General features: G+C 41.8%; 1 protein-coding gene across 2 annotated transcripts in view; it reads right to left on the reverse strand.

Moving 5' to 3' along the window:
* GLP1R (glucagon like peptide 1 receptor) overlaps positions 1-26,585 on the reverse strand; it is a 97,287-nt gene that overhangs the window by 32,773 nt on the left and 37,929 nt on the right. The window contains exons 2-7 of one of the 2 annotated variants that reach the window (XM_083434516.1): positions 24,420-24,516; positions 21,812-21,922; positions 8,500-8,600; positions 5,145-5,251; positions 3,719-3,872; positions 2,316-2,475 (exon numbers count right to left, since the gene is read on the reverse strand). In XM_083434516.1, the coding sequence (XP_083290642.1) occupies positions 2,316-2,475; positions 3,719-3,872; positions 5,145-5,251; positions 8,500-8,600; positions 21,812-21,922; positions 24,420-24,516 (730 nt within the window). Of the gene's footprint in view, positions 1-2,315; positions 2,476-3,718; positions 3,873-5,144; positions 5,252-8,499; positions 8,601-15,558; positions 15,652-21,811; positions 21,923-24,419; positions 24,517-26,585 lie in introns of those variants that run through there. The other variant, XM_083434517.1, reaches the window with a different exon arrangement.

Below are 26,585 nucleotides of genomic sequence, written 5' to 3' on the forward strand. Positions count from 1 at the left end.
CTGGAATGCGGGAGGAGGGCAACCCAGATGATCAAGGGTCTGGAAACCAAGCTTTATGAGGAATAGTTGAGAGAACTGACTATGTTAGCCTGGTACAGAGGAGACAGGGGGGATGTGGCAATCATCCTCATATATATAAAGGGCTGTCACATGGAAGATGGAGCAAGCTGGTTTTCTCCTGTTCTGGAGGCTAGGACCTGAACCAATGGATTCAAGTTACAATGAAAGAGATTCCAACTAAACATCAGAAAGAACTTTCTGACAGTAAGAGCTGTTTGACAGTGGACCAGACTCCCACAAGAAGTGGTGGATTCTCCTTCCTTGGAGGTTTTTAAGCAGAGGTTGGATGGCTATCTGTCATTTACAGATACGTTCTAGCTGAGATTCCTGCCTTGGACTAGATGACCCTCAGGGTCCCTTCCAACTCACAATTCTATGAAATACATTTATTGAAAAGTGGGCATTACTCATTATATTCTGGAATAGCAAGTTTCAGGAGGCTCTGCTTATGTATGTTGTCTTGCATGCTGGTAAGAAGAAGAAGAAGAAGAAGAGTTTGGATTTGATATCCTGCCTTTCACTCCCTTTAAGGAGTCTCAAAGCGGCTAACATTCTCCTTTCCCTTCCTCCCTCACAACAAACACTCTGTGAGGTGAGTGGGGCTGAGAGACTTCAAAGAAGTGTGACTAGCCCAAGGTCACCCAGCAGCTGCATGTGGAGGACTGGAGACTCGAACCCGGTTCCCCAGATTACGAGACTACCACTCTTAACCACTACACCACACTGGCTCTCAATGCCAGTAAACTGATTTGTGTTTTTTGTTTTGTATACACTGTGTGTGTTGCAAAATATCTAAAAATCATGAAACACACAGTTGGATAAACCAAAGAACTTTAACAACATCCCGCTATTTATACTTTCAAAACCAAACCAAATGAGAACACAGAGAAAAGGGTGCTCTGTAATAAAAGCACTTATAACTGCAAAGTCTAAAATGCAATCTAACCTTCTAAGTCTCCAGCCTCTCAAAGCATTCTAAAAAAGGACAATAGCAAATATAAACATTTCCTCCACTATAATAGGGTTGCCATATTTTGAAGAGCAAAAAAGAGGACTCTATGATGGTCATTCAAAGCAAATAAATGCAATTTGTCTCAAATTTTACCCCTGAAAGAGAAGATGTGTCCTGGAAAAAGAGGACACATGGCAACCCTATGTGGTTTATTGTTCAACATAATCTTCAATGTGTATTGATTATTTCATATATATGATTCAGTCAAAATACATTTAAAACATTTAAGTAGCCATACAGAAAACTGGTGTCACAGTATAAACTAGAATCAACATGGTAAAAGCTAGAATGATACAAATAAGAAAAAATAGCAGACACTGTCCTTACTTTTCCTAATTCAATCTAGTAGCAAGCAATCGGATGCTTTATGAAAGTATTGATCAGGTTCAGGATGGGGGGGGAGATATGAAAGAAGCACAGGAAGTCCTGTTTCCTAAGCACTGCCTTCTGTTTCCAGAGTTCTTAGCAAACATTGCTGGCACAACCACAAATGCTAGGAACATTAAAATAAAGCAGCAAGATCATTACCAAAGTTTTGCATTTGTGACTGAGCTCTGTGCTAAGCATCACTATTATAATAATCACATTTCAAGAATTCCAAAGGCTAATGGATAATTTATCACAGAGACTTCATAATAGTTTGACAAAGAGATATTAAGAATGTGCCTGATATATGTGATACATTTCTTGCCTGGTCAGTCCCAATTTTGCAATGTATATAACTACCAGGCAGATAGCCTTTTCATGGCAAAAGCCACTTGAACTACAATTGGTTGGCAAAATCATAGTGCGGTTAATAGAGATTTGGTTTGCTGGTCTTCATACACTCCCTTGGAAATGAGTATTGTGAAATACTCATTTCCAAGGGACGCGTACGCTACAAGAAAGGCTATCATTGTGGCCCACTTGAGAGCAGCTTCATCCCTGCCCCTTTGCATGCTTCTTAAAAGAAGACCATCCTCACCACTGATGGGTGATAGAGTAGCAAGCCCAAGCCTAGCAGAAGAAGATCCTAACACAAGTATAAAAATGATGGCTATGTTGTTGTCTTAAAGAGGCATCTGAGTTTAGCGGCAAAAAGAGAAAAGAAAGTAGATCAAATGGTTAGTACTTCTTTTACTGCAAAAGACAATGCTACCCCTGCTCCTGCTTCAATTTCATTTATTCTAGGGCACTCAAGCAGAGAAATGCACTTTTTCATTAAAAATGGTGGCAGGTGGGGAGAGAGGAGAGACTCACTTACCCCAGCCAACAAAAAGGTAGAGCCGAAAGATTCTCTGCTCAGAAAAAACAGATAGTGCCAGCAGCGTATACAAGTACATTCCCTCCACCAACAGCCAATAGTAGTTGGCAATCACACAATATTGCATCATCACAAAGACCAAGCGACAACTAAGCGACTCCTGAAACAGAAGAACAGAGAAATTAGTGAATACAGGATGCCTTGTGAAAGACAAGTAAGCAAAAGCAGGAGTGCACCTGACATGACAGATACCAGATTCCCCCAGCCAGTACTTGGCTAGAAACGGCATTTTTAAAAAACCTTCTGAGAGTGTTAATTGTATTTTGAACAAAAGATAACAAATTCAACAGGAGCATAGCTTTTCCACTACATCCCCCAAGTATGTGTGTACATATACCTATGTGTCTGTCTATGAAAAGCTTATTCAGAGGGTCAGAGGCCCCTGTTAAACATGGCAGGATGGGCTGGTGAGGAAGTCATCTAAAATTAGACAGAGGCACCTTGTTCAAGTGGAAGCCCACCTGTATAAGGGACCTCTGCTCAATTTTGGCAATTTCCTCCTTTCTCATTGAATGCCCCATCCCATACTATCCAAGAGAGTCTCTCCAACTCTTCAGAGAGGCTTTCAGGGAGTGCAGGAGGCAGACAAGTCCCCTTTGGCAACCTTCCTACTGTTTGAGTCTCTCAGGATCCAAGCCATTTCTCACAGCTACCGATCAGTGTAAAAGCAGGGATGGTCAGTCCTCACAAAATCAGGGAACAGAGACGACTGAATTCCCACTTTTTTGGCTGACACAGTTCAAATATCAAACCAAAGTGGAATTGTTTACCAAGTCTAATAATGGGATAGGGCAGAACTGTTCAGGAATCCCAGACCTTCTGCTTTGGGAAAACTCTGGTACCTTTCCCAACGTAGTCTTTGGTTTTTTGAGGTAATATTTCTAGATGTTTGTTGGGATATTGGAATAGTAGCTAAAGAGACATAGTTCAACAGACACTTGTCAGAAAAAGAATTGGTTGCTTCCTTCTCATCTCAGGGAAAGAAAATGACAAATAAAATGGAGCACAGAGGAAAAGTTTTATACAACAAGAGCACCAAGGGAGATTTCAACTGTATCAGAAAAATCATTCACAACTGAAATTGTGGCAGTTGGAAGACTAGCACTGAGAGCAAACCTCTAGAAGTGTGCAAATCTAACAAGACATCCCAGGGCACCTTTTCCTTCAAATGAAGATGGAAAGTTAAATACAAATATATTGAGTCACGAAGACAGGAGTGCCTGGCGTGCTCTGGTCCATGGGGTCACGAAGAGTCGGACACGACTGAACGACTAAACAACAACAACAACATATTGAGTCACAGGATCACTGATACTAAAGGTGTTTTGGCCTCATCCCCCTACCTGATAAGAGAATAAACTCTCCCACTGCTGTTCACGAGGGGCTGTCCTATACATCCAAGTTATCACGGAGTCTTTAATGAAGATGGATATAGCACGGAGGATAAATGAGGTAAAAAGGTTCAAGTGAATGTAGTTCCTGGTGCAGTGCAGATGCCTGAAAAATAATCATCATGTTTAAGTTACTCAAACGTGTAGGCTGTAACAATTGTCGAACAGGGCAACAAGGGGACTCCGCTCAAAACTGAAGTGGGCAAATGAGTCACGGCATATAATTCAGGAATAGCTGCAGGGATTTCTTCTCATGTTAAAGGCAAAGGAAAACTTATAATGCCTTCACCCCGAGAAGCTCCAAACCACATTTAGACTAAAAAAGATGTGGAGAAGTGGGGAACTATTTTGAATTTTTACTAAAGTGGTCACAGGAGAGGGATTTAAAGAACAGAGTTTTTTATACTGATCTTCAAATCTCTTTAGATAAAGAAATGCATTTCGTGAGGCATGCCTTAGCTTTCTGTGCACTGGGCAAATCTGCAGGGGGCTGTGGCAGAAGCATCAAGAGAAGTTCTGATATTTACTACCTATTGTTTGAAAAGCAAGATAAGCCTCTATACCGATATGCCACTTAAGAACTATATGGACTGTTGTGGGAGCATGATTTCCCCTCTAGGCTCACAATAAGTAACAATGAACATTCATTATGAATCTCAGTCATGCTCTAGGAGAACAGAAATCACAACCTGTCAAAAAGAAAAAAAATTCAACTCAGTAGCTAGAACCCAGTATCAATGTAACAGCAATCCTTTATTCAAGAATCTCAACCATTTCTTCTCCCTTTGTCTTTCTGCCACCTAATAACAAACCCCATCTGAAAAGAAATGTGCAGTAGAGCAAGGCAGTTTTGTCCCTCCATCGAAATAAAAATGCTCTGTCTATGATACAAAGCAAAATGTTCCTACACAATAGTTCAGCCATATCTGAGTTAATAGTGATTTCAGGTTTTACATCTGTTACTATAGCATCAAACTAATACCTCTTCGGGGGAGGGGGGCAGGAGAGTTTATGTCTCTCTATTAAGCACAAATATCAGCTGTTTCCGATGTGCAGCACACCAAGAACAAGTGATAGCCCAGTATGGTTCTGACTGATGAAGGCAAAATATTATCACTATTGGTTATAACACAGCGAATTTGGGCACTCTATTCTTGCACCACAGTTTCCCCACTATATGTATGTAACAGTTTACAACAAACTCTTTAAACTCCTCCACCGTTTATGTGAAGCTCACCTTTATGCTGCCTTTGACTTCCCATTTTATTGCATTCAAACGTTTGAGGTTCTTGAAATTTTGCAACAGGCATCATTAGTACTAGTCAAATGCTATTTACAATTTGGAGTTCATGACTCTTTGTAGGCATATCAAGGTTACCTGAACCCCAGGAGGATGCCAGTGGCTATGACAAGGGCCGAGAAGGAAAGAGCATATCCAGTGGTATAGATGGCAGAAAGGAATAGCATGTGGCCTTCTGGTGAGTCCTAAAAGAAGATAACATAAGAACGCAATGGAAGGATATGGTTATTGGACGAACCCAGCTTCCTCAAAATCCTCTAAGATGAGCAGATGGTCAACGCAAGGCATAGTTGAGTGGATAAACAGAACTGCAAAGCCAACAATCTTATACAAAACATAGGCAAGTAGTACAGATCACAAACATCAAGTCCAATATATCCAAGTCCAATCCCAGAACCATGTGTTCTTTTTTTGTTCAGGACGATGTGCCCTGGGAGCATAACTTATCCTGAAAGCTTAAAAACTCATTACATGAAAATAATAAAATGAAACTCAAACCCAAATATGGAAGTCTGTTATTGAGCCTAATTTGGCCCTAATTTTTGTATCTTGATACTGGAGTGGTGTTTTGTCCCCTGTACAAATAGAGTGCTGCCCCCTCTCACACAGGAAAGGGGAAATTCTCCAGGATCACGTGAGCTGGCAGTATATGAGATATGCCACCCAAATGTCTTGTGAGTGATTTGGATTGTGTGGAGGGGTGTTGCTGTTTTTAAATGGAAGACTAATTTGGAAAAGGAAAGAAGAATTCAGAACAGAAGGGAGAGCAGTAACTACATGTGTCAGCCAACTTTAAATTAATAACCAATGCATGGAGTTAGTTTGAAATTGCAAAGGGCACAAACTTAAGACACGAGCAGCAGAACTATAGGTGAAATTCATAAGTCACTGGCAGAACTTCCATTTATTTTAATGAGCTCTGCCTGGACCAATTGTTAGTCTGTGACCATTCCTCTGAGCTTCAATTTTTCCAGTTGGATTTCATGCTCAAGGACAGCTACAGCCAAGCCACATGATGACCTTCACCCTACCCAAATCTAAAGGTTGTTCTGAGTTCTATTTTTATCTATGGCTCTAAACAGTGCGAGAATAAGTTGGTGGGGTTGTCTAAAATTGAAAATAAAAATCAGTATTTACATTTCAGGACACAACACAGTATTCAGGGTTTCTAAATCATTACCCCCCAAAGCACTCTATTTTATGGAAACGAGACAGGTGCCAAACGACCAAGCACTGTCGTTAAGCATCTGTCTTGTTGGCAGCTTTCTACACAACTGTGAAATAATCTTTTAAACAGCCAATGGAGACAAAAAATGTCCCTGCATGTGGTTTGTATTACAGCAATTCAGCTTCTCCGAACATCATCTTCAGCTATGTCACAGGCATTCAAAAGAATGAGAAAATAGATGGGGAAGCAAGCTTGGGGGTTTCCTGCATTTTAATTAACCTCACTTCAAACTTGCAGAATTTCTCTCCTGCCCAGTTCTCTATTTGTATTCTTCCCACTTCTGCTGAATAATCGTAACATGGCAATGTAGACCGCGGTCAGTAACATGTGACCCTTAGACTAATTTCATGCTGGCTGGAAGAGCCCAGAGGGAGAGGTGGACAAGAAGGTAGTGGGGGGGGGGGACAGAATGGGAGTTTAAACCTTTGGAGGGAGGAGGCGGGACAAAAGCCCTTCACACCTGCAGTAGAAATGGCTTATCTCTCCCCCAGCAGCCCAATGCATGGGGAGAAAGAGAGAAGGGAATGTCAGAAAGAAAGAAAAGTGACCCTTATAATGTTTGTTTCTGACCTCCAGAAGATTATCCCTGAGAGCATGAAGCTCACCCATACAGTAAACAATTGTAGCCAAAGGCTGATGTAGCATGATGTCTAAAATGAGCTTGAAAATCACCACTTTCAATCTCACCTTTGTCGGGGAGGATCACAAGGTGGTTCTAAGCAGCCCTCCATCTCTTAACCTCAGCCCAATATAACCTTACCTCACAGAGTTGTTTTGAAGATTAAAGGTAAAGGGTAAAGGTACCCTGGACCATTAGGTCCAGTCGTGGCAGACTCTGGGGTTGCGGCGCTCATCTCGCTTTATTGGCTGAGGGAGCCGGTGTACAGCTTCCGGGTCATGTGGCCAGTATGACTAAGCCACTTCTGGCGAACCAGAGCAATGCACAGAAATGCCGTTTACATTCCCGCCAGAGTGGTACCTATTTATCTACTTGCACTTTGACGTGCTTTCGAACTGCTAGGTTGGCAGGAGCAGGGACCGAGTAACGGGAGCTCACCCCGTCGCAGAGATTCAAACCGCTGACCTTCTGATCAGCAAGTCCTAGGCTCTGTGGCTTAACCCACAGCGCCACCCACGTTCCTAGTTGTGAAGATTACTGTGCTGCAAACTCTGAAGTGCTATATTTATGTTCAATAGTAATTATGGTAGTCTGACTTCCACTGGACTGCCCCCAACTAATTTCATGTGATGAGGAACATTTATACAGCTTTGCATTCAGCTTTCTTAAGTTTTCTTAAGTCTTAAAGTTTCCAACAAATTGCTTGCAAGTACTTTGGCTTGTTGCAAAACTTTGTGGGGCAACACAGACTACTTCAGAAACCTCTGAGCATTGAAATCTTTTGGTTTAAGACAGGAGTCAGCAAACTTTTTCAGCATGGGGCTGGTCCATTGTCCCTCACACCTTGCGGGGGGCCAGACTATATTTTTGTTTGGGGGGGGGTGAATGAATTCCTATGCCCCACAAATAACCCAGAGATGCATTTTAAATAAAAGGACACATTCTACTCATGTAAAAACACACTGATTCCTGGACCTTCCGCGGGCCAGATTTAGAAGGCGATTGGGCCAGATCTGGGTCCCAGGCCTTAGTTTGCCTACCCATGGTTTAAGCTGGTATGTGTTCACAGAGTTTCTCCAAAAAAGTCCATGTGGTTATTATAATAGTCTAAGTCGGTACTGCCCAGCTGAAGGCAATGTAAATGAAAATACAAAACTGCTAAAAAGATGAGTTTTGCAACCCCATCCATTTTCCACTGCCTTTCACAAGTATCTTGTAAAGGGAGAAACCACTCAGAATTATACCACATTGTCAGTGTATTATCTTGCTTTCTCCCCCCTATGGTCACACATGCAAGGAATTTCCTTCAACATTTGCAGCCTCTATACTGGTTGCAATAATTGGTATCAGCCCTGATAAACATTGGGGCCAAAGAATGCCATGCCCATGCTACTTGTTTTAATTCCACTGAAGCTTTGAAACAATCTGAATTCGAGCAACCAGCAGTGGGTAGCATGCTTTATTACCTAACAGAAAACTTACATCTAAAAAACATCACTACCATTACTACTGCTGTAACAGTCTCTGGGGACAGAGGATCTGGCATACAGGCTAGTGACTATTTCAGCAAAATCTTAGGCACTTACTTCATCAGTAGCCATACACTCAGATATGTTTCTCCATGGAATGGTGGAATTTTCCTCCAGCAGCCACGTGCCCTCCAGTGTGCAGAAGCGGTAAACTTGCCCTATCCAAGACCAGAAAGCACATAATGATGGAAGATGACATAAAACAAAAGCAAAATCTAACCCATTATTAGTATCAACCAGCAGAAAGCCCTAGCCTGGTACTTCCCCCGACAGCTTTCAGTAATGTATATTTAACCATAGTACTGACATAGAAGCAGTTCAAGCTGCTTCTAAGACATTTTAGGATTCTCATGTTACATATCTGTATCATGTTACATATCTCATGTTACATATCATGTTACAAAAATGTAACATGAAACCATGGCTTGTTTAGGTAAACTATGGTTTCTTTTAATGGCTCAGTTTTCACAAACATATATCTTGGCTTATCAAGCTGAGATATGAACAAGCCTTGTGTCTGTTGTGCCTCATCTCTCCTCCCTTCTTGGAGATTCAAGTGGACTTATTAAGCTGGGTCCTGAATAGATGGGAAACAAAAGCAGACAAGCACTGGTTGTCTGTTATACATGTAGATGATCAAACAATGATATGGTTCTTAACAATGGTTTGCACAAACCATGGATTTGCTTTACATCTGAACCCAGCCTCTGAGGCTTCAAGTTTAATGAATTTTGACACTGATTGTTTTTCTACTAGAAAAGTGAAGCAAGTTCATTGTACGTTTTTCAGAAAATCGGCAAGTGACAACTCCATGGATCTGAACTCTGTAACTTGAGAGTGAACCTATTTCCTGAACCACATGGCTTTTCTCTTAGAATAATTCACATCCCACTTGATAGAAATTAGCATTTGGTTGGCATCCATGTCAGTAAATAAGTTACAGTCTAAATGATCTGGTGCCTGCTGTTCTCTATGGACAATGAACAAGGCACTCTCAGAAGCAAAGAGGTAACCAAAAGATACTAAAGTCTGTCGCTGCCATAGTAAACACAGAAATAATCTCAGATAATTTAATAATAATAATAATTATAATTATTTATATCCCACCGCCCCCCAGCCGAAGCCGGGCGCAGGGCAGCTAACAACAATCAAATAATCAAACAATCAAATAATCCAACATTCTAAAAACATTTCATTATAAAAATTAATTAAAATCAAATTAATGGCAACCGTTAAGCAAAATTCTGTGCAGGTTGCCAGAGGAGGGAGTCAGGCTGCGCCCTGACCAAAGGCTTGGTGGAACAACTCTGTCTTGCAGGCTCTGCGGAAAGATGTCAGGTCCCGCAGGGCCCTGGTCTCTTGTGACAGAGCGTTCCACCAGATTGGAGCCGCAGCCGAGAAAGCCCTGGCTCTAGTTGAAGCCAGCCTAACCTCTCTGAGGCCTGGGACCTTCAGGATGTTTTTATTTGCAGACCGTAGGTTCCTCTGTGGGGCATACCAGGAGAGGCGGTCCTGTAGGTATGAGGGTCCTAGGCCGTATAGGGCTTTAAAGGTTAAAACCAGCACCTTAAACCTGATCCTGTACTCCACCGGGAGCCAGTGCAGATGGTATAGTACCGGATGAATGTGATCTCGCAGCGAAGACCCCATAAGGAGTCTCGCCGCGGCATTCTGCACCCGCTGGAGTTTCTGGGTCAGTCTCAAGGGCAGCCCCACATAGAGCGAGTTACAATAATCCAGTCTGGAGGTGACCGTTACGTGGATCACAGTGGCTAGGTCAGGGCGAGAGAGATAAGGAGCCAACTGCTTAGCTTGGCGGAGAAGAAAAAATGCCGCCTTTGTTATAGCTGTAATCTGTGCCTCCATAGAGAGGGAGGCATTGAAGATTACACCCAAACTCTTAACGGACGATGCTGGCACTAATTGCACCCCTGCAAGAGATGGGAGTTGCCCCCTCAATCCCATATCATCCCGTCCCAACCAGAGGACCTCTGTCTTCGAAGGATTTAACTTCAACCGGCTCCCACGTAACCATCCAGCCACAGCTTCCAAACATCTGGTCAGTGTGTCTGAGTCTTCTGTGTTTTGTGGGGAGGGGACAGAAACCTCCAGCCAGACCGCCAAACTCATGCTGAGTTGGTTTTGGCATGTCAAAAGTGGCCAGGATTTAACAAGACAGGAGTTATTTAGAAAACAGGAATTCAAACGGCATATCTGAATGCTGTATTAGGTTGCAATGGCAAGGATGTGTTTCATAAGATGTTTGTCATAAGACAAAAAAACAACGTCGCACCCAGGTCATAGAGTTGTACAAAATGACACGGTGTATACTTGTCTTTATGAAAGTGCTTTTAAAAGTGAGACAATGTGCTGCACCAGCTTTGTGCTGCTTTGATCAAAACAGCTTTATGTTAATGTCCAACTGCCATCACCTTGCTTCTTCATGTGGGATCTTATTTTTCCATGGAAGTTGCCTCAAACTGGAAGAAATCAATAAGCATTTAAAGCTTACACAAAAGAGACCAATATTCTAAAAATGATGCTGTAAAGCTGCACAATTAGGCCAGGGCTTTGATTTATTTCACATTCTATGTAAGATGCTTTCACACAAAAAGTTAGTTTCTTAGAAGCGATAGCCTTAATAGAGCCTGTTTGCTTGAATTCCATGTCAATTACACCTTATTAGTATTAAATGTTTAAAGATATGGATGGGTGCCCAGAATCCTAACAGTCCCTGTTTGCTGATAAAAGACTGAGAGGGGAGGCCAATAGTTAGAACTGGAGTTAATGTCATCATTTATCTTGTTCTTGGATGAGCTTGTAAATCAAATCAAATACTACATCTGGCAAAACACTTTTAGATATAGGAAATATGTTATCACATGCCAGGAGGCTCACAAATATTTCATTAGCTAGCTCACTTATGCTGGAAATAAAAAAACAAATTAAATGCTTCCCCCTTTAAAACAACCAACCTGATCTGCATTTTACTACAGCTGTGTGTCAGGAATGGTGGAAGATTAGTCACCCAATTGTCCTTTGGAATAAATTGCCACATAATTTATCTTTGAAACAAATTACATCATGTCCTAGCCTATCACATTTTACCCAGACAGGGAAAGACAAGCTGAGGGAGAGGAGGCAGAGAGTAGAGTTTCCCCTCAGCGCGCTCTGCACACGTGTTGAGCATCGTAAGTTGTCCCAAATTAATAACTCTTCTTAATTCTCGACAGGGGAAATGTTCTGGAAAAGGTAACAGTTTTTTTCCAGAAGGCAGTGGTGAATCTGCTGTTTATGAGTAATAGCCAAATTATTTGCTGTGGTAGATTGACTTGCTGCTCCTTGACAGAGTGGTTTGCCCTTTGATGGCAAAAGATAATATATCCTAGCACAAGACTTTGTTCTTTGAACAGTTCCACTCAACCAGCACAACCTAGATTTATCAATCACACAGGCAGCACATCGGCTTTCAGCAACCTTTGTTTCATGGGCAAAGCAAGTTTCTATTCATAAAAACTTGTAGCCTGTCTCCCCATGGAGAACAACAAAAATAGTCTACAACTACCTTTTATTTCCACCCTTAGTTCCCTTTGCACAACGATGGCAGAATAATTTATAAAAGTCCCCTAAAAATGATCTTGAAAATAATATGAAGCACTTTAGAACACACCTGTACCAATGTGAAAGAAGCCAGCTTCTATAGGTAAATACTAAGCACAGTAGTGTTAATCTCAAATTTCTTCTATAGGCATGGAAAAAGTATTGAAACTGTACAGTCATTTCTGAGTTAGGTATAATGCACAATGATAATATTCAACACAACATGGAACTCAGTATCAAACTTTTATTCAAGTGAATCTGACTCCTGTTGTCACACCTGACCTATGCCATGGCATCTCTGTTAGTGCAATATTTCATTGATACAGTATTTTTTCCATTATGGAAATAAACCATCATTTTGTGTTGCTATACATCTGTGGAACTTCTGTAAAGGTACCATTATACATGCTCCTTATTCAAGCAAGAAGACATTTCAGAGGTTTCAGTCTGTACCTTGGATTGATTTAAATTACGTCACTGAAAATATATTATATTTTAGTGCTATAAATACAGGCTGAGAATAAGATGGGGGTTAACAGCATTAGCTCCAAAAGATATTGATTCCCATCAGATTTCTAGGGGAACCCCAGCACTTTAGCATTTGGATCTTCACAGACTGCAAGTCACCAGCACCAGTTGTCTACTGTTCTTTTATACTGCCAGACCTGCACACACAGACATGCATCTTTCAATGATATCACACCCAACCAGGTGAGGAAGGATGCATAGCCGCTTTTGCCTTACTTATGTTTCCAGCTCTTTAGTTCCAATGGAAACATATTGCCCTAGCTTATATTACAAAAGAGAAGACTTGACCAAGGAACTAGTCTGCCCATATTAGCAGTCCTCCCCTTCTCCATATCCCAGTCTTTCATCTCTAGAATCACAGGGTTGAAGAGGATCCCACAATGACACCCAGCCCAATCCAAATCCCTTAACAGTATCTTTCCTTGGATTTCTATTCTAAAGCAGGATTCCTCAGGGAGGCTTCAACATATCCGGCAACTCCATCTCCTTAACCACCTGTTCCAAAGCATTCAAGTGATATTTTTATCTCTGGAGATTACTATCCAGTTACTGTTTCTACTTATTTCCCATTTTTAAAAAATCAAAATGCACAGAAAGTGGGTTCCTTCCTGTGTCTAAATCCAAATAGGTCTGTTGTTGTTTAGTCATTTAGTCGTGTCCGACTCTTCGTGACCCCATGGACCAGACCACGCCAGGCACTTCTGTCCTCCACTGCCACCCGCAGTTTGGTCAGATTCATGTTTGTAGCTTCAAGAACACTGTCCAACCATCTCGTCCTCTGCCATTCCCTTCTCCTTGTGCCCTCAAACTTTCCCAACATCAGTGTCTTTTCCAGGGAGTCCTCTCTTCTCATGAAGTGGACAAAATATTGGACCCTCCTCTTCAGGATCTATCCTTCCAGTGAGCACTCAGGGCTGATTTGCAGTTCACAGCCTAGCGACTCTCACCCACCCAGCACACTGTAGGAGAACACAAGTTCAAAGAAGGCTCTGCATTTGTATTCATTCAATAGGGACTTTCCCCTTGCTTAATTTGACTCCAGGGATGGTGATAATCAAGCTGCTTTCATATATGCAGAGCCAGGTTGTTTCTTGCAAAAGCAATTATGCTGATTGAGCACTTGTTCCTGCTCTTCCCTAACTCACTTCAGGTTACTCCAGTTGTCAGGAAGCAAAGTAAATTAGCCCCAGAAGTGCAAAATGACTCTGGAAGTAAGCCAGAATCTGCTGTCATTATCTTCAAGGAAAAGCTATAAAAAGTGGGTTCCCTCATAAACATGACGCCATTAAGGATTTTGCTCTCGCTCAAATAAAATTTAAGGTGATGAATAGAAATTCTAAAAGTCAACATTTGGAACATGTTTGGGGGATAAAACTTTTATCTGCAGCACTTTCAAAATAAGTAGTAGGGACCCGTGCCTCCTGGGGACCATTTGGCCTAAAACAGAAAAGCTCCCTGGAGGATCATCGTCAGTAAAATGCAGGAATGTGAAAGGGTAACAATGCAAATATGAGTCATTGTGCAAAATTAAACAGCCTGTGTGCTTGATGAGAGGCAAATGACTCCATTTCACAAGCTTAGCACTTTGCAACTTACGACTATTTTGCAGAAATGAAATTATTAATAATTTATTAAGTATTTACATTTTTTATGTTCTTTATCTTCTTTGCAACATTTACCTTCTCAGGCATACTTATATTAGTACCATTTAAAATATGAGAAACATGCTGAGATACTCATCTATGCTGATAATTCAACTCAAGCGTGTCGGGTGCCCAAGCTCCATGCTTCAAACCAAATCTTTACTTTATTTAACATAACACAGAATAATCTGGTTCACCAAACTAAGCGCAGCATGCCAGCTATGCATGGCAGACCACTGGGAGCAAAATAAGCCTTCTCGGTCTCTGTCTAACCGAGTCTGCAAGCATATCGTGGTAGTGATGTCAAACACCTCAAATGTAATTATATGGAGTTTGGCTATCAACTCCATCTCCACACTCAGGACATAACATGCAGGAATGTCTAGCTTGTATTGCTTTTAAATGTTTTTCTGTAGATGTACACTGCCCTGATGTTTTGCAAAAGCATGGTATATGTATAAATAAACAAACTTAATATGGGGGCTTACATAAAAAGAAAAGGTGATGTAGTTCAGTATTCATCTATCCTGTGCCATATAGTAAAGGCTTAGGCAGTAAGTGGGATCAGGGAACCCAATAGCTGTTCCATTTAATTTATTAAAATATATGAAAACCACTGTTCATCAAATAGGTATCAGGCCAATGTACAAAACAAGACCAAAACTGTCATAGGGCTGTAAAACTATCAAATCAATTTTAAAATGCAGTGATGCAGAACAGGATGGATTTAAAAAATGGGACAGAAGTCTGGGCAAACAATTTTTTGTTTTTTTTTTAACTTGGCACCAAAAAGCCAACAGAGATGGTTTCCTGTTGGGGCACCATAACAGAGAAAGCTCTCTCCCTTGTTGACACATAACATGCAAAAACGTATTGCACTTCAAGCAGCAGATCTTAAGACATGGGCAGGTAGGTATACGGGAGACAAGGTATTTGGGCCTTGAAGTTGTTCAGGACACTAAAAGGTTGAAACCAACATCTTCAATTGGGCCTGGAAGCAAACAGGCAGGCAGCGTAGCCTCCTAGGGATCAGTGTAAAAAACATCCTATCCAGCCCCACCAGATGTGGCTGCTGTGTTCTGCACTAACTGAAGCTTCTGAGTTGTCTTCAAGCACAGGTCCATGCACAATGCATGACTGTAACCCAGTTGGGGGCTCCCAGATCATGGACCACTGTGGCCAGGCTATCCTCAACCAGGAACCGTCATAGCTGGTGAAGCAGCTGAAGATGGGAAGAGTCACTCCAAGTCAAACAAGCCACCTGGGTCTCGATCAAGCTAACTACCTGCTTTCTCAGGTAGAACTCATTGATGACACCACACTCCAAATCCCTGTATGATCTCACCTAGCAGCTTCAAATGTTCAAAAGCAACCCCATCCACCAACGCTTTCTTTGGAACTAGATAAGTGTGCAACCAGTATATCACCATGTCTCCTTCCCTCAATCCACAATAATAAGTCCTGTGGACACAGTTCAGAAAAAAATAATAATTAAATGGATTAGAATCAAAATTATCTTTGTATTGCAGGAATGCTTCACTAAACACCCAGTTGAAACAACTGTGCTACTTGCATCCTGTACATCTAGTAAAGCCTTGACCTGCCATGCATTTTGTTCAGAAGTAAGGCTATAGTTTGAAGCAACACATTCTCGCCCCTGGCTCTTATGACCAAGCCATAAGGACACATCGTATCAGTGCTCCTGAGGCATAACTATGCTGCACCCGTCTGCAGCAAAACCCTGTGTACTCCAGAGGGCATAAGAAAAACAAATGTGGTTACTGCACCTATAACTCTTGTTTGGAACTTGCGTCCCTGGAAGATTTTCTATTTAAGAGGATTTAGGGCCATTAGACAATAAATATTAGGACCCTGAAGGAGTCATAAAATGTAAAATGGATTACCGTAGCAACTCCAAGCTTTCTTGGTCTACACAGTGTTATTGGCAGCAGGACTTAAATTATAAAATGGTAACAAAAATGAGATTACATTCCCAGTGACAGTAACAAGAGATAGATACCCTCTCTAAAAGAGAAAGCTCTATTTTCCTGAGGACACGATATTCTTATGCTGCTTTGCAGTTGCAGTGATTCCACTGAATGCTAGAAATTGCCTCAGCATGGTTGAAAAAAGGAACGTAAATTTACCACTGAGCAAGTTTTTTACATTTAGCTCAGGAAAAATCCCCCACCTAAAAAGACCTGAAAAAGTGAGCCCCTGAGTATTCTTCCTACTCACTCGAGGAAGAGCAGAAATGAAAGTATCCTGGATATTCATAAGGTTGGACGTTATCTCTAAGAAATTAAAAGCTGTTTATAGGCTTCATAGAGATCTTCATTTTTTAAAAAAGGAGCAGGAGAGCAAGGCAGCTATTATTTAAGGACAAAAGGGGGTTGTAGGGAGAACAAAAGCCTGCAAAAACCAAGCCCCTGAAGAGATGAAAAAGCAAACGACACTCACTTGGCTACAATACGGAAAAATAAATTTTCATCTCACTGTCCTCTTCCTAGAGTTTCTGATGTGTCATCTACCAGAAAAGCTCATTTTGGGGGGCGGGAGGGGAGGCAGGGGTGTCCTGTAGTTTCTATCTTGGAGTGTGAAGTACATTGAGGGTGAACAAAATCTGTGATTCAGGAGAAAGAGCGCAAATGTTCTCGTCCACAGCAAATATGAATATGGGCAGTGCAAATAAGGTAAATGTCCACATCGTAAAACTCTCTAAAGCCAAGCGCTCACCAGTGGGCCATGCTGCCAGATGTCTAGGCCCACTAAATTAACCGCCAGTAATAACTACACAGATTTCTCTTCTTTTCTCTTCTTTTTAAAAGCAAGTGATCGTATTGCATGATTACCAATAGTGATAGCTGTAACTAAACTCTAATCTGAGAGAGCTAGAAACCTCTTCATCTGCATGGACAATGAAAGCTGATGAATACAACACGAAATAGTTCATGACTTTCACCCCTTAAAGAACTGTGAGACACCTGACTAATTTTGACCACAGCTTCTTTGGCCAAATTGACAGCCTTAGTTGGGCTCCACTTGACAAAGGAAAACTCAGGTGCTGGGAGCCAAAGTCGACAAAAGTAGCCAGTACTAACAAAGTATGCAGCATGGTAAATTTATTTTTGAAGCCTTTGTTACACATAGGCAATTAATGGTTTGTTACACATTTTCCGAGTTCAAGTCTTCCTAGGTCTGCTTGCCCTCATAAAATTACCGGTTAAGATGCCAATAATCTTGATACTTGACAGAAGTTCAGCTATGAAGCTTTTGTACATGTATTCATTTTTGGCCAGCTCTAATTGGCCAAAATACTTGAAGAGAAGACTCTACAGTTTTTAGCTATAAGCTGCCTTGAATCCTTGTCAGGAAAAAAGGCAGGGTATTAATTAATTAATTAATAAAATTTTAAGGAGTGGCAGAACCATTAGCTCTCTCTTTGCACTATTATTCTGCATAAAGGCAGAAATAAGAGAAGTAGGTGGCTTTAGAATTATGCAGCTGCTGCCATCTTGGGCTACGTGAAATGGCCTGACTTTTGCTAACTTAAACAAATTCTTATTTACAACAGTTTTAGTAAGAGTTCTGTCTAAAAGGGAATCCATTATGCACCCTCACTTAATGAAAAACCTAAAATAGTTTATCTAGTTACATTATTTCTGGAAAAGGATTTAATGTCCAGATTAGCAAAGGAAACTCAAAAAGATTTTTTCCCATATGCTGATTAGGTTTTAGTACATAATGAAGGCCCAAGGAGGAAGACCCATCACATTGCTGCTGTGGTGAGGTTTTGGGAAGTTAAGTTTATTCATTTTTTTATTTATAACAATATTCATATACTGTTATTTATTTATTTATTTTAAAAACCAGAGCATTTACAATAATTACACATAAAGCTATACAATAAAACTATATAAAAAGTTAAAATCAGAAATAAATTAACTATTATGGAAAGATATATTCTTAATTGTTTGTATAAGTCTGACGGGATACACAAGTTTTCAGCAGGCCTTGAAAAGTTGGGATAGAAGGTGCCTGCTGAATCCCTTGTTGACATTCGTCTGTCTCAGGGGACAATGGAGTGTGCCTTCAGGGGTGAAGTCAAACCGCTGCAATTAGCAGCATCAAAGTGACCTCTCTAGGGTACAAGCATGGGCAGTGGGTATGGAGATCCTGGGCTGCTCAGATGACAAGACTCTTGGCCTCAGTGGCGCGGTCCAAAGGAAAGGAAAGCAATGTGTTGGGCACCAGCTTGGCTGCAGGAGTTGGCGGAAGCAGGCATGCAAGGTGCCACCCAACTGTCTTAGGGAATACACTCTGGATTTGTGCAGGGTCCAAAGAACTGGTCACCTGGAGTACTGTGTCCAGTTCTGGGCACCACAGTTCAAGAAGGACACTGACAAACTGGAACGTGTCCAGAGGAGGGCAACCAAAATGGTCAAAGGCCTGGAAACGATGCCTTATGAGGAACGGCTAAGGAAGCTGGGCATGTTTAGCCTGGAGAAGAGGAGGTTAAGGGGTGATATGATAGCCATGTTCAAATATATAAAAGGATGTCACATAGAGGAGGGAGAAAGGTTGTTTTCTGCTGCCCCAGAGAAGCGGACACGGAGCAATGGATCCAAACTACAAGAAAGAAGATTCCACCTAAACATTAGGAAGAACTTCCTGACAGTAAAAGCTGTTCGACAGTGGAATTTGCTGCCAAGGAGTGTGGTGGAGTCTCCTTCTTTGGAGGTCTTTAAGCAGAGGCTTGACAACCATATGTCAGGAGTGCTCTGATGGTGTTTCCTGCTTGGCAGGGGGTTGGACTCGATGGCCCTTGTGGTCTCTTCCAACTCTATCATTCTATGATTCTATGATTCTAGGGTTTACTCCTTAACCTTTTCTTTTCCCAAAGCTATTATGCAAGGCAGCATAGGTTTAGGATCAGAGTTTTCCTTCTCCTAGATGGGCTACCTTTCTAGGTTGGCGAGTCCCATCTGCCCCTCACTTCTCTCTTGGAACGGGGGCCAGGTAGGAATTTTTCCATTTGGCAGATTGGCCCTGGCCACTTGGTTTTCGCCTACCTCTTAGCAATCGTCACAACTTTGTAAGGTTCGGCGGTTAGGCACTGGCTCATTGACTTGTGGGGGAGGGGAGGTCGGCCATCACCTGCCCCTCCATTGACCAAGGGTATTCTGTTGAAGGAACCCGGGGCCTGGATCCTGTCCGAAGTCCACTTGAGGGGCTAGGGCCATGCCAGGCCTCTGGGAACACCAAGGAGAGCTACAGGCGGGTTCCCCCGATGTAGCTTCCTCTTTTAGTGGTTTACCATTACTGACTTCCTGCAAAGGGGGCAGGAGTCCAATATAGTCCTTTGCCAATACCTAAGCCAATACCGCTCACATTTGCTGTAATCAATAAAGTTGTGGCCTAAATTTTTGCCCATTAACCTTAAACCAAAAATCTGTGTCAGTGTGAATTTTTATTCTAATGGGGGCTGGCTTGGGGGCCTTGACACACAATTGGTCTCGTCCGCTCAATCCACAAGAGCATGTGTTCACATGCAGGGAAAGTCCCTAACTCACTGAGGATTTGAGACCTATCAGTTAGACTCACCTGGTTTAGCTGGCCAGTTAAAGCAGTTTCCTAGGGGGTGGCCACTGTTGAATGCTGATAGCTTCTAGGAGCCACACTTGGGAGCTGAGTACAGGGTGGAGATCAAAGGTGGACAAGCTACCCCAGAAGGAATGTGACGTTTCTCCCACCAGATGTACTACCCCTCTCCTAATACAGAGCCAGTGACACAAAAGACTTGGGTTCTTGTAGTTATCAAATGAGTCTCGCCAACTTGGGGAATGATCATCAATGCCGCTGCAGATTATCTCAGTGGCTGGGCTGGAATATAAGGGTTCAAGCAGTCCCTGAGGTACCCTCTACCTATGTTGTTCAGGGCTTTGTAAATTAAAACACTTGAACCTGACTTGGTAGTGGATGGGCAGCTGGTGCAGATGTTTCAACAATAGTCTCACTTGTTGTCAGCAAGATGCCCCTGATCAGCATTCTGCACCTGCTGGTGTTTATAAACCCAAGGGCAGCCCCACATAGACTGCATTGTAGTACTGTAATTCACTTTAAAGTAAAAGTATGACGAGATTAACTGCACACACACACACTCACAATACTACACATCCATTTATAATGGAGGAGACCAAGGATTACCACAGCCCATCATCAAGTCTATTGGGACAACAAAGAAAAATGAGGATATACTATAGCAACAGGAATGAGAGGATTATAAAGCTTAATTTGTTTCCAAAGTGGTTTGCAATCCTTTAATGAAAATTTCTGAAGAGATCCAAATGTTAATGTGTTTTAAGTGAAAATTGTATTCTACCCCAGGATAATTCAGCTTTTGCTTATTTGCAAAAGTACATGAAAGATGCAGCACATTCTGGTAATTTATTGAGGTACAGGATTATGGTAAATCTTGGCTCTCTCCTGCAGTGATGATTTTTAGTGCTGTTAGCAGCCAAATGACTGCCACCGAGTCCTAAGTTGGAAAATAAATAGGTTTGCTGAAGGGAAGGCATTTAATCCTGCATGTAGGTTATTAGATAAAGGGGGGAAAGAATTATTGAAAGGAGTTATAGAATGTTTGATGGGCTCTTATATCAATTAATTGGGAAGTCAACAATTTTGCACATTAATACAAGCAAATTTTTAAGTAGCTGTAAATAATGTATATGTTTATTAATGATTGAGAAACCAATAAAGAGCTTGTAAATTCAATTTTCAGATGACCCTAAGATAACAGTCGCTAGCAACCAAACATAATACAATATGAATACTCATGCAAGAGAGAGAGAGAGGTATGTCAGAAAAAAGGACTTCAAGAAAGAAATTTCTTTCCCACCGATACTCAGCATAGCGCCCACCCCACCCCACATTTATACTGAAGGGATCTTTGGAATTAAAACCGACAGTCCTGAACCAGTCCATACGTCAATTACCTCTTTGCTCAAGTAACACCAAGTCCCAACGTATTTCCCACCCTACATGACCCAGCACCTAAGTGGTAACTACAAAAAGGAGTTGTTGTGTGTGAGTGTGGGTGTGATTAATTAGGTTCATGCAGACCTGCTCATGTTTCTGGCTTGCAAGGCCCTATTGCTTGCCACTTATATTTCCATGATCAAGTTGGCTTTACACTGCACATGCTTTTACTGTTATACCACAGTGATGCTTGCACTCATTGTTCAGAGAGAAGTCAGACATAGCTTCTGGGCACATGCAGAGTTCCAGATGAACTTGAGCTTGCCTTTAGCAAATTTTGCACGTTAGTAGCTAAGAGTGTCGAACCACAACCAAGAAGTGCAATATTCAAGCCTCCCCTTGACCATGAGGCTCAGCGGGTGACCTTTGGCTCTCTCTTGGCCCAACCTACCTGTTTTTGAGGATAAGATGGGAAGTGAGAATCATGTCTTCCACCTTGAGTTCCTTAAAGGAGTGGCAGAATATACACGCAACAAACATATAAATAAAATTAGCAGGCTGGTGGGAGAGAAATTGTGTATACTGGATGTTCTTCAAAGATAGGAAAACATACTTACCCGGGCTAGGTGATGGAAGATACCAAGGGCAGCTCATGTTCACGTAGGTGCCAGGCAGACCATCTGGCCAGCATGCATATTCATCAAATGTCCTGTTGCAGAACTTGCCTTCTACAGATAGAGAATATTTGGAGAGAAATTGGAAGAAAATGAAGAAGCAGCTTTATGAGGTTGCATTGCAAGAGTCCAGGTTGGGAGGATTTAATATTAGATAGGTACCCCCCACCCCCACCCCCCAAAAAAAGATCTAAATCCATTATTTGTGTCTTACACAAGTCAGCCGCAATGCTTCTACAGCCCTGTTCAGCAACTAAGACTGAACAGAAACCCAATCCAGAACCAAGTGTTGTAATAATGACAGCCCGTTCCCTAATAACACCCCACAACACATAGACACAAACATTGGGGGGGAAGGAGGTAGGGAAAATAACCATTCTATCTTTACAATTTACTTCAAGCTGCTAGACAGCTACAACTGTAAGTTAATAGCATGACTCAATACAGACTGCACAAACAATTCACAGCATTTGTTAGTGAAGTTCTTGCCATTCTGTTTATTAATTCAATATACTTCTATCCCCTTTATTTTCTATCTTGAAACTCATGGGGTTCCTAGGTGGTCTCCCATCCAGATACTGACCAGACCCAAATCTACTTAGCTTCAGCAAAGCAGCTGTGTCATGTGTCCTCAGTTTGTTTCTTGGGTCCTTGTCGCTTTCCTCATTGAATCCCTGGCATAAGGTGATTGTGCTTCACCATCAGCTCCAATTCTACTTGCTAAATGGCTAGGTATGACTTCAGTGGTTCTTCACCTGTCTCAGCTGACCAGCAACTTGGTCTTGAATTGTTAAGATTATCACTGTAGCCTATGGAAGAGGAGCAGCTGCCATTGAAGGTATTATCCTGGTACCAGATATCCTGCTTTGTCTGGTTTGCAACACATGTCTCTGGCATTGCATTTGCTAGTTCAGTAACTCAACATACCTTATGTATTTTTCTCAGTACAAATGATCTGCTGTCATGCTCTTAATTCCACACTATACACACTGACACATTGCTGAAATACTCACACAAAAGCCCACCAATCAGCATTATAGCTTATTCAACACGCTAAAGGCTCAGTTTCAGATTTATTAAAGCATCAGCCTAGGAGTGTAGTGTTGGCTGCCTAGCAGAGCAAAGAGAGATTAATACCTTCTTACTATTATTGCTACCAGCGAGTGTCATTCTCTAATGTTACAGGGCAATTCTAAGAAGAAGCAATGGAAAAATCTAATGCTTTGTTATATATGGGGGGGGGGGGTACAGATCGAGTCTTATCCATTCCAGTGGGTTGGGACCAGAACATTTTAATGCTGCAGGCTTTCTTTTTCAAATTACTAGGAACCAAATGACCAGAAACCTGAACTTGCTACAGTAGGCTGTGTTTTCATTCAGTTGGTTGGTACAGGTTTTGATACTGTCATACAGTCAAAACAACCCAACATTTTGTGATATGTAAGTGATAAAGCAAGGGCATGATGAAAATAATTTGTAAAATAAAATTTAAAAAAACATACAATAAATCTTGCATAATTTGGATCTTAGGCTGCCTCCTCCTGATATGGGCATACACACATTTAAAACAATCCAATACAGCCTTCTTCCATCTGCCTTATTTCATCAAGGTTATTATAGTGGAACAGGTACATATTCAGCAAGAGTGTCCCAATCTGGAACCCTTTTCTGATAGACACCTGCCAAGTCCAGTTTTAGAAAGCCTGTTAATACATATTTGTTTTACCAAGTAATTTTAGCTGACTAAATTACTCCTACCACTATGATGCACTGATACTGTATACTTACAGTAATATATATGTTTAAACTTTTAATGTAAGCTACCCTAAATGCCTTTAATTAATACAATACCAATATGTGTGTTTTTAAAATATATATATATAATGTTGTCTTAAAACACAACCATTTCCCTTCTGAATGCAGATAGCAAAAAGGGGGGACAGCTTACTGAATATTGTAATGTGAGGTAGGGGAATTCCTCCCTTGTACATGGACCGGCACCCCCATAATAATTATGGCACACACTGCACTGGAGCACCCAGCAGCAAAAGTTACAAGCACATGCCTAGGTGGAGCCACTCCACAATTAGTCTATCAAATATGGGACGGGGGTGTGTACACTTGATGCCCACTATTGTTTTTGTTTCTGACTCCTTCCCACATCCCACACAATATCCCCTAATTTTAATCAGACTATTGACCCATGTAGCTCAGTACTGTTCATTTAGACCAACAGTGAGTCTCCAAGGTTTCAGAAAGACATCTATTCCACCACCAGCTGAACAGGGATGGAACCTTTTGTATGCAAAGCAAGCTCTACCACTAAGCTACAATCCTTCTCTTCTAGCTGGGTGAAGCTCACACTCTATAACTTAGCAAAATTCATTTCCTTCCATCGTTAGGAACTTGGCCCTTCAGGACACTGCAGACCAGGTTGCAGAAACTAATAGGAAAGGGGAGATGATGGAAAACACATTATGTCCTATAAGAACTGTAGCAGTATGCAGTTAGGATGCTCTTTGGGAGTGCCATTTGTGCTGGGCAGCCTTACCTGCCATAAGAGGGGGTGTTTCATGGAGATATTCCAAACACTGGAGCCGATATTCTTCCCATTTCTGCTTCAGTGAAGGAAAGGAGAGCTGGGGTCTCTGGAAGGAAAGAAAATAGCATCTCAGATATGTTGTTAACCAAATCCAATTATTTAGTGATGGGTTTCCTGGGACGCGGGTGGCGCTGTGGGTTAAACCACAGAGCCTAGGACTTTCCAATCAGAAGGTCGGCGGTTAGAATCCCCGCGACGGGGTGAGCTCCCGTTGCTCGGTCCCAGCTCCTGCCAACCTAGCAGTTTGAAAGCACATCAAAGTGCAAGTAGATAAATAGGTACCGCTCCGGCAGGAAGGTAAACGGCGTTTCCATGCACTGCTCTGGTTTGCCAGAGGCAGCTTAGTCATGCTGGCCACATGACCTGGAAGCTGTACGCCGGCTCCCTCGGCCAATAAAGCGAGAAGAGCGCCGCAACCCCAGAGTTGGCCACGACTGGACCTAATGGTCAGGGGTCCCTTTACCTTTTCCTGTGTATTAATACATAGAAAACAACTTTACATCATGGGATCAAACTCCCCAAACGAGCAACAGCTCCCAAGCATTAGGAACTAGCATGTAAGGAGACCAACCAGGTGATAGATATTCACTGAAATATTTTGGATTTTTGCTATACAGTAAACTATGAGCCCCCTTTTCCTGCTTTTAGAATCAAGATGACACTGGCAACCACTTTAAGCCAATGCCCATACTGGCCTCCCTCATAACAACCATCAATGCTTTGTTGCTTGACACATTATTTCTTGTTGACATCTGGCAGGATTTATGAGAATTATACATTGTTTTCATCACATAAGGCCTTCAATCTTCTGTAATAAATGAGCTGTCCTTTCAAAATCACACTCTAGCAAGATATGCTTTTTGTGAACCCACAACAATGCCAATACTAACCTGCCCCTCTGACAATGGCACCAGGGCCCTCATCCAAGTTCACTGGTTATCACTAGCCCCAGACGTTGAAGACAACCCCTTCCCCATTGCCAGGCTCCTGCCTACACAGACAGTCAGATACCCCAACACCCCTCCACACGAAATTAGTGAAGATGGAGAGGCCTCTGGCTGAGACACTGTGCAGGAGAAGCAGCTTATGCCTCAATGCTTGGGAACTTATTGGGTTATAACTCCATGAAAGGAGAAGCCTGAGTACAAACAGAAGCAAGCCACTGTGTTCCTCCATGTACAGCAGTGGTTCCCAATTAGCTAATTACTAAGGACCCCCCTATTTTTCAAAAGCCAAGCCATGGACCCCCTACTTTTGAAAATCTTGCTCACTCTGTGGTATTTACCTATGCAAAGCAATTTTTTGAAGAAAATGTGGGGTAGCCCCTAAAAAGATAATGGTTTTAAGTATACTATAAAAAAGACCATTGTCCATCACCAGACAGTAGGAAAAACTTGTCTCCATTTGCTCCACTACAGCTGAATTTTAAAAGCAATTGTGTCCCTCACTTGCAAGTGTTCTGTATGGAGAAGGCTTTTTACATGAGAGAGTATTCAAACATGCTATTCCTTACTTGTAATCTGAGTGGGTACATCTTAGCAAAACTTTGCAGCATATGGTTCTGCTAATTGGGGAATCTTGCACCTTCAAGACATAGGTGAAGGCTTGGTCAGGGCTTGATGAAGTATTGATGAAGAATGAGTAGAAAACAGCTGGAGTTTTGTCATGTTGGTAAGAGGAGGAGGAGCCTTGAAGAAACCAATAAAATTTTCATTTGCATCGGCAATGAGGAAAGATCAGGAAAGGGAGAAGGCGGCTGAAGAGAGACCTATACTATTGAAGGTGTGACTAGCCAGATTTGTGCCTAATCTCTATTTAACAGTCTCTAGTAACCCTGGTAGTAGAGGAAACAGGGTGACAGAACAAACCTTTCCAGTTAGACATTCCTAACATTAAGACACATTCTATGGACTAGAGGTTTTTTTGTTTTGCTCCTACCTCCCCATCCCCCTTTTTCCTTTTGTGTAATGGCTTTTAAACTGTGAGCTTGAAGGCAGGGGTTGTCTTTTTAAATTTTAAATTATTGATATGTAAGCTTTTATATCTGAGGAGAAAGGTAAAGAAAATATAAATGTTTAAATAAGTTTGGTAGGTATGAACACATTTTGGTACATT

This window comes from Podarcis tiliguerta (assembly GCF_965153285.1).
Source record: "Podarcis tiliguerta genome assembly, chromosome: 3".
NCBI lineage: Eukaryota > Metazoa > Chordata > Lepidosauria > Squamata > Lacertidae > Podarcis > Podarcis tiliguerta.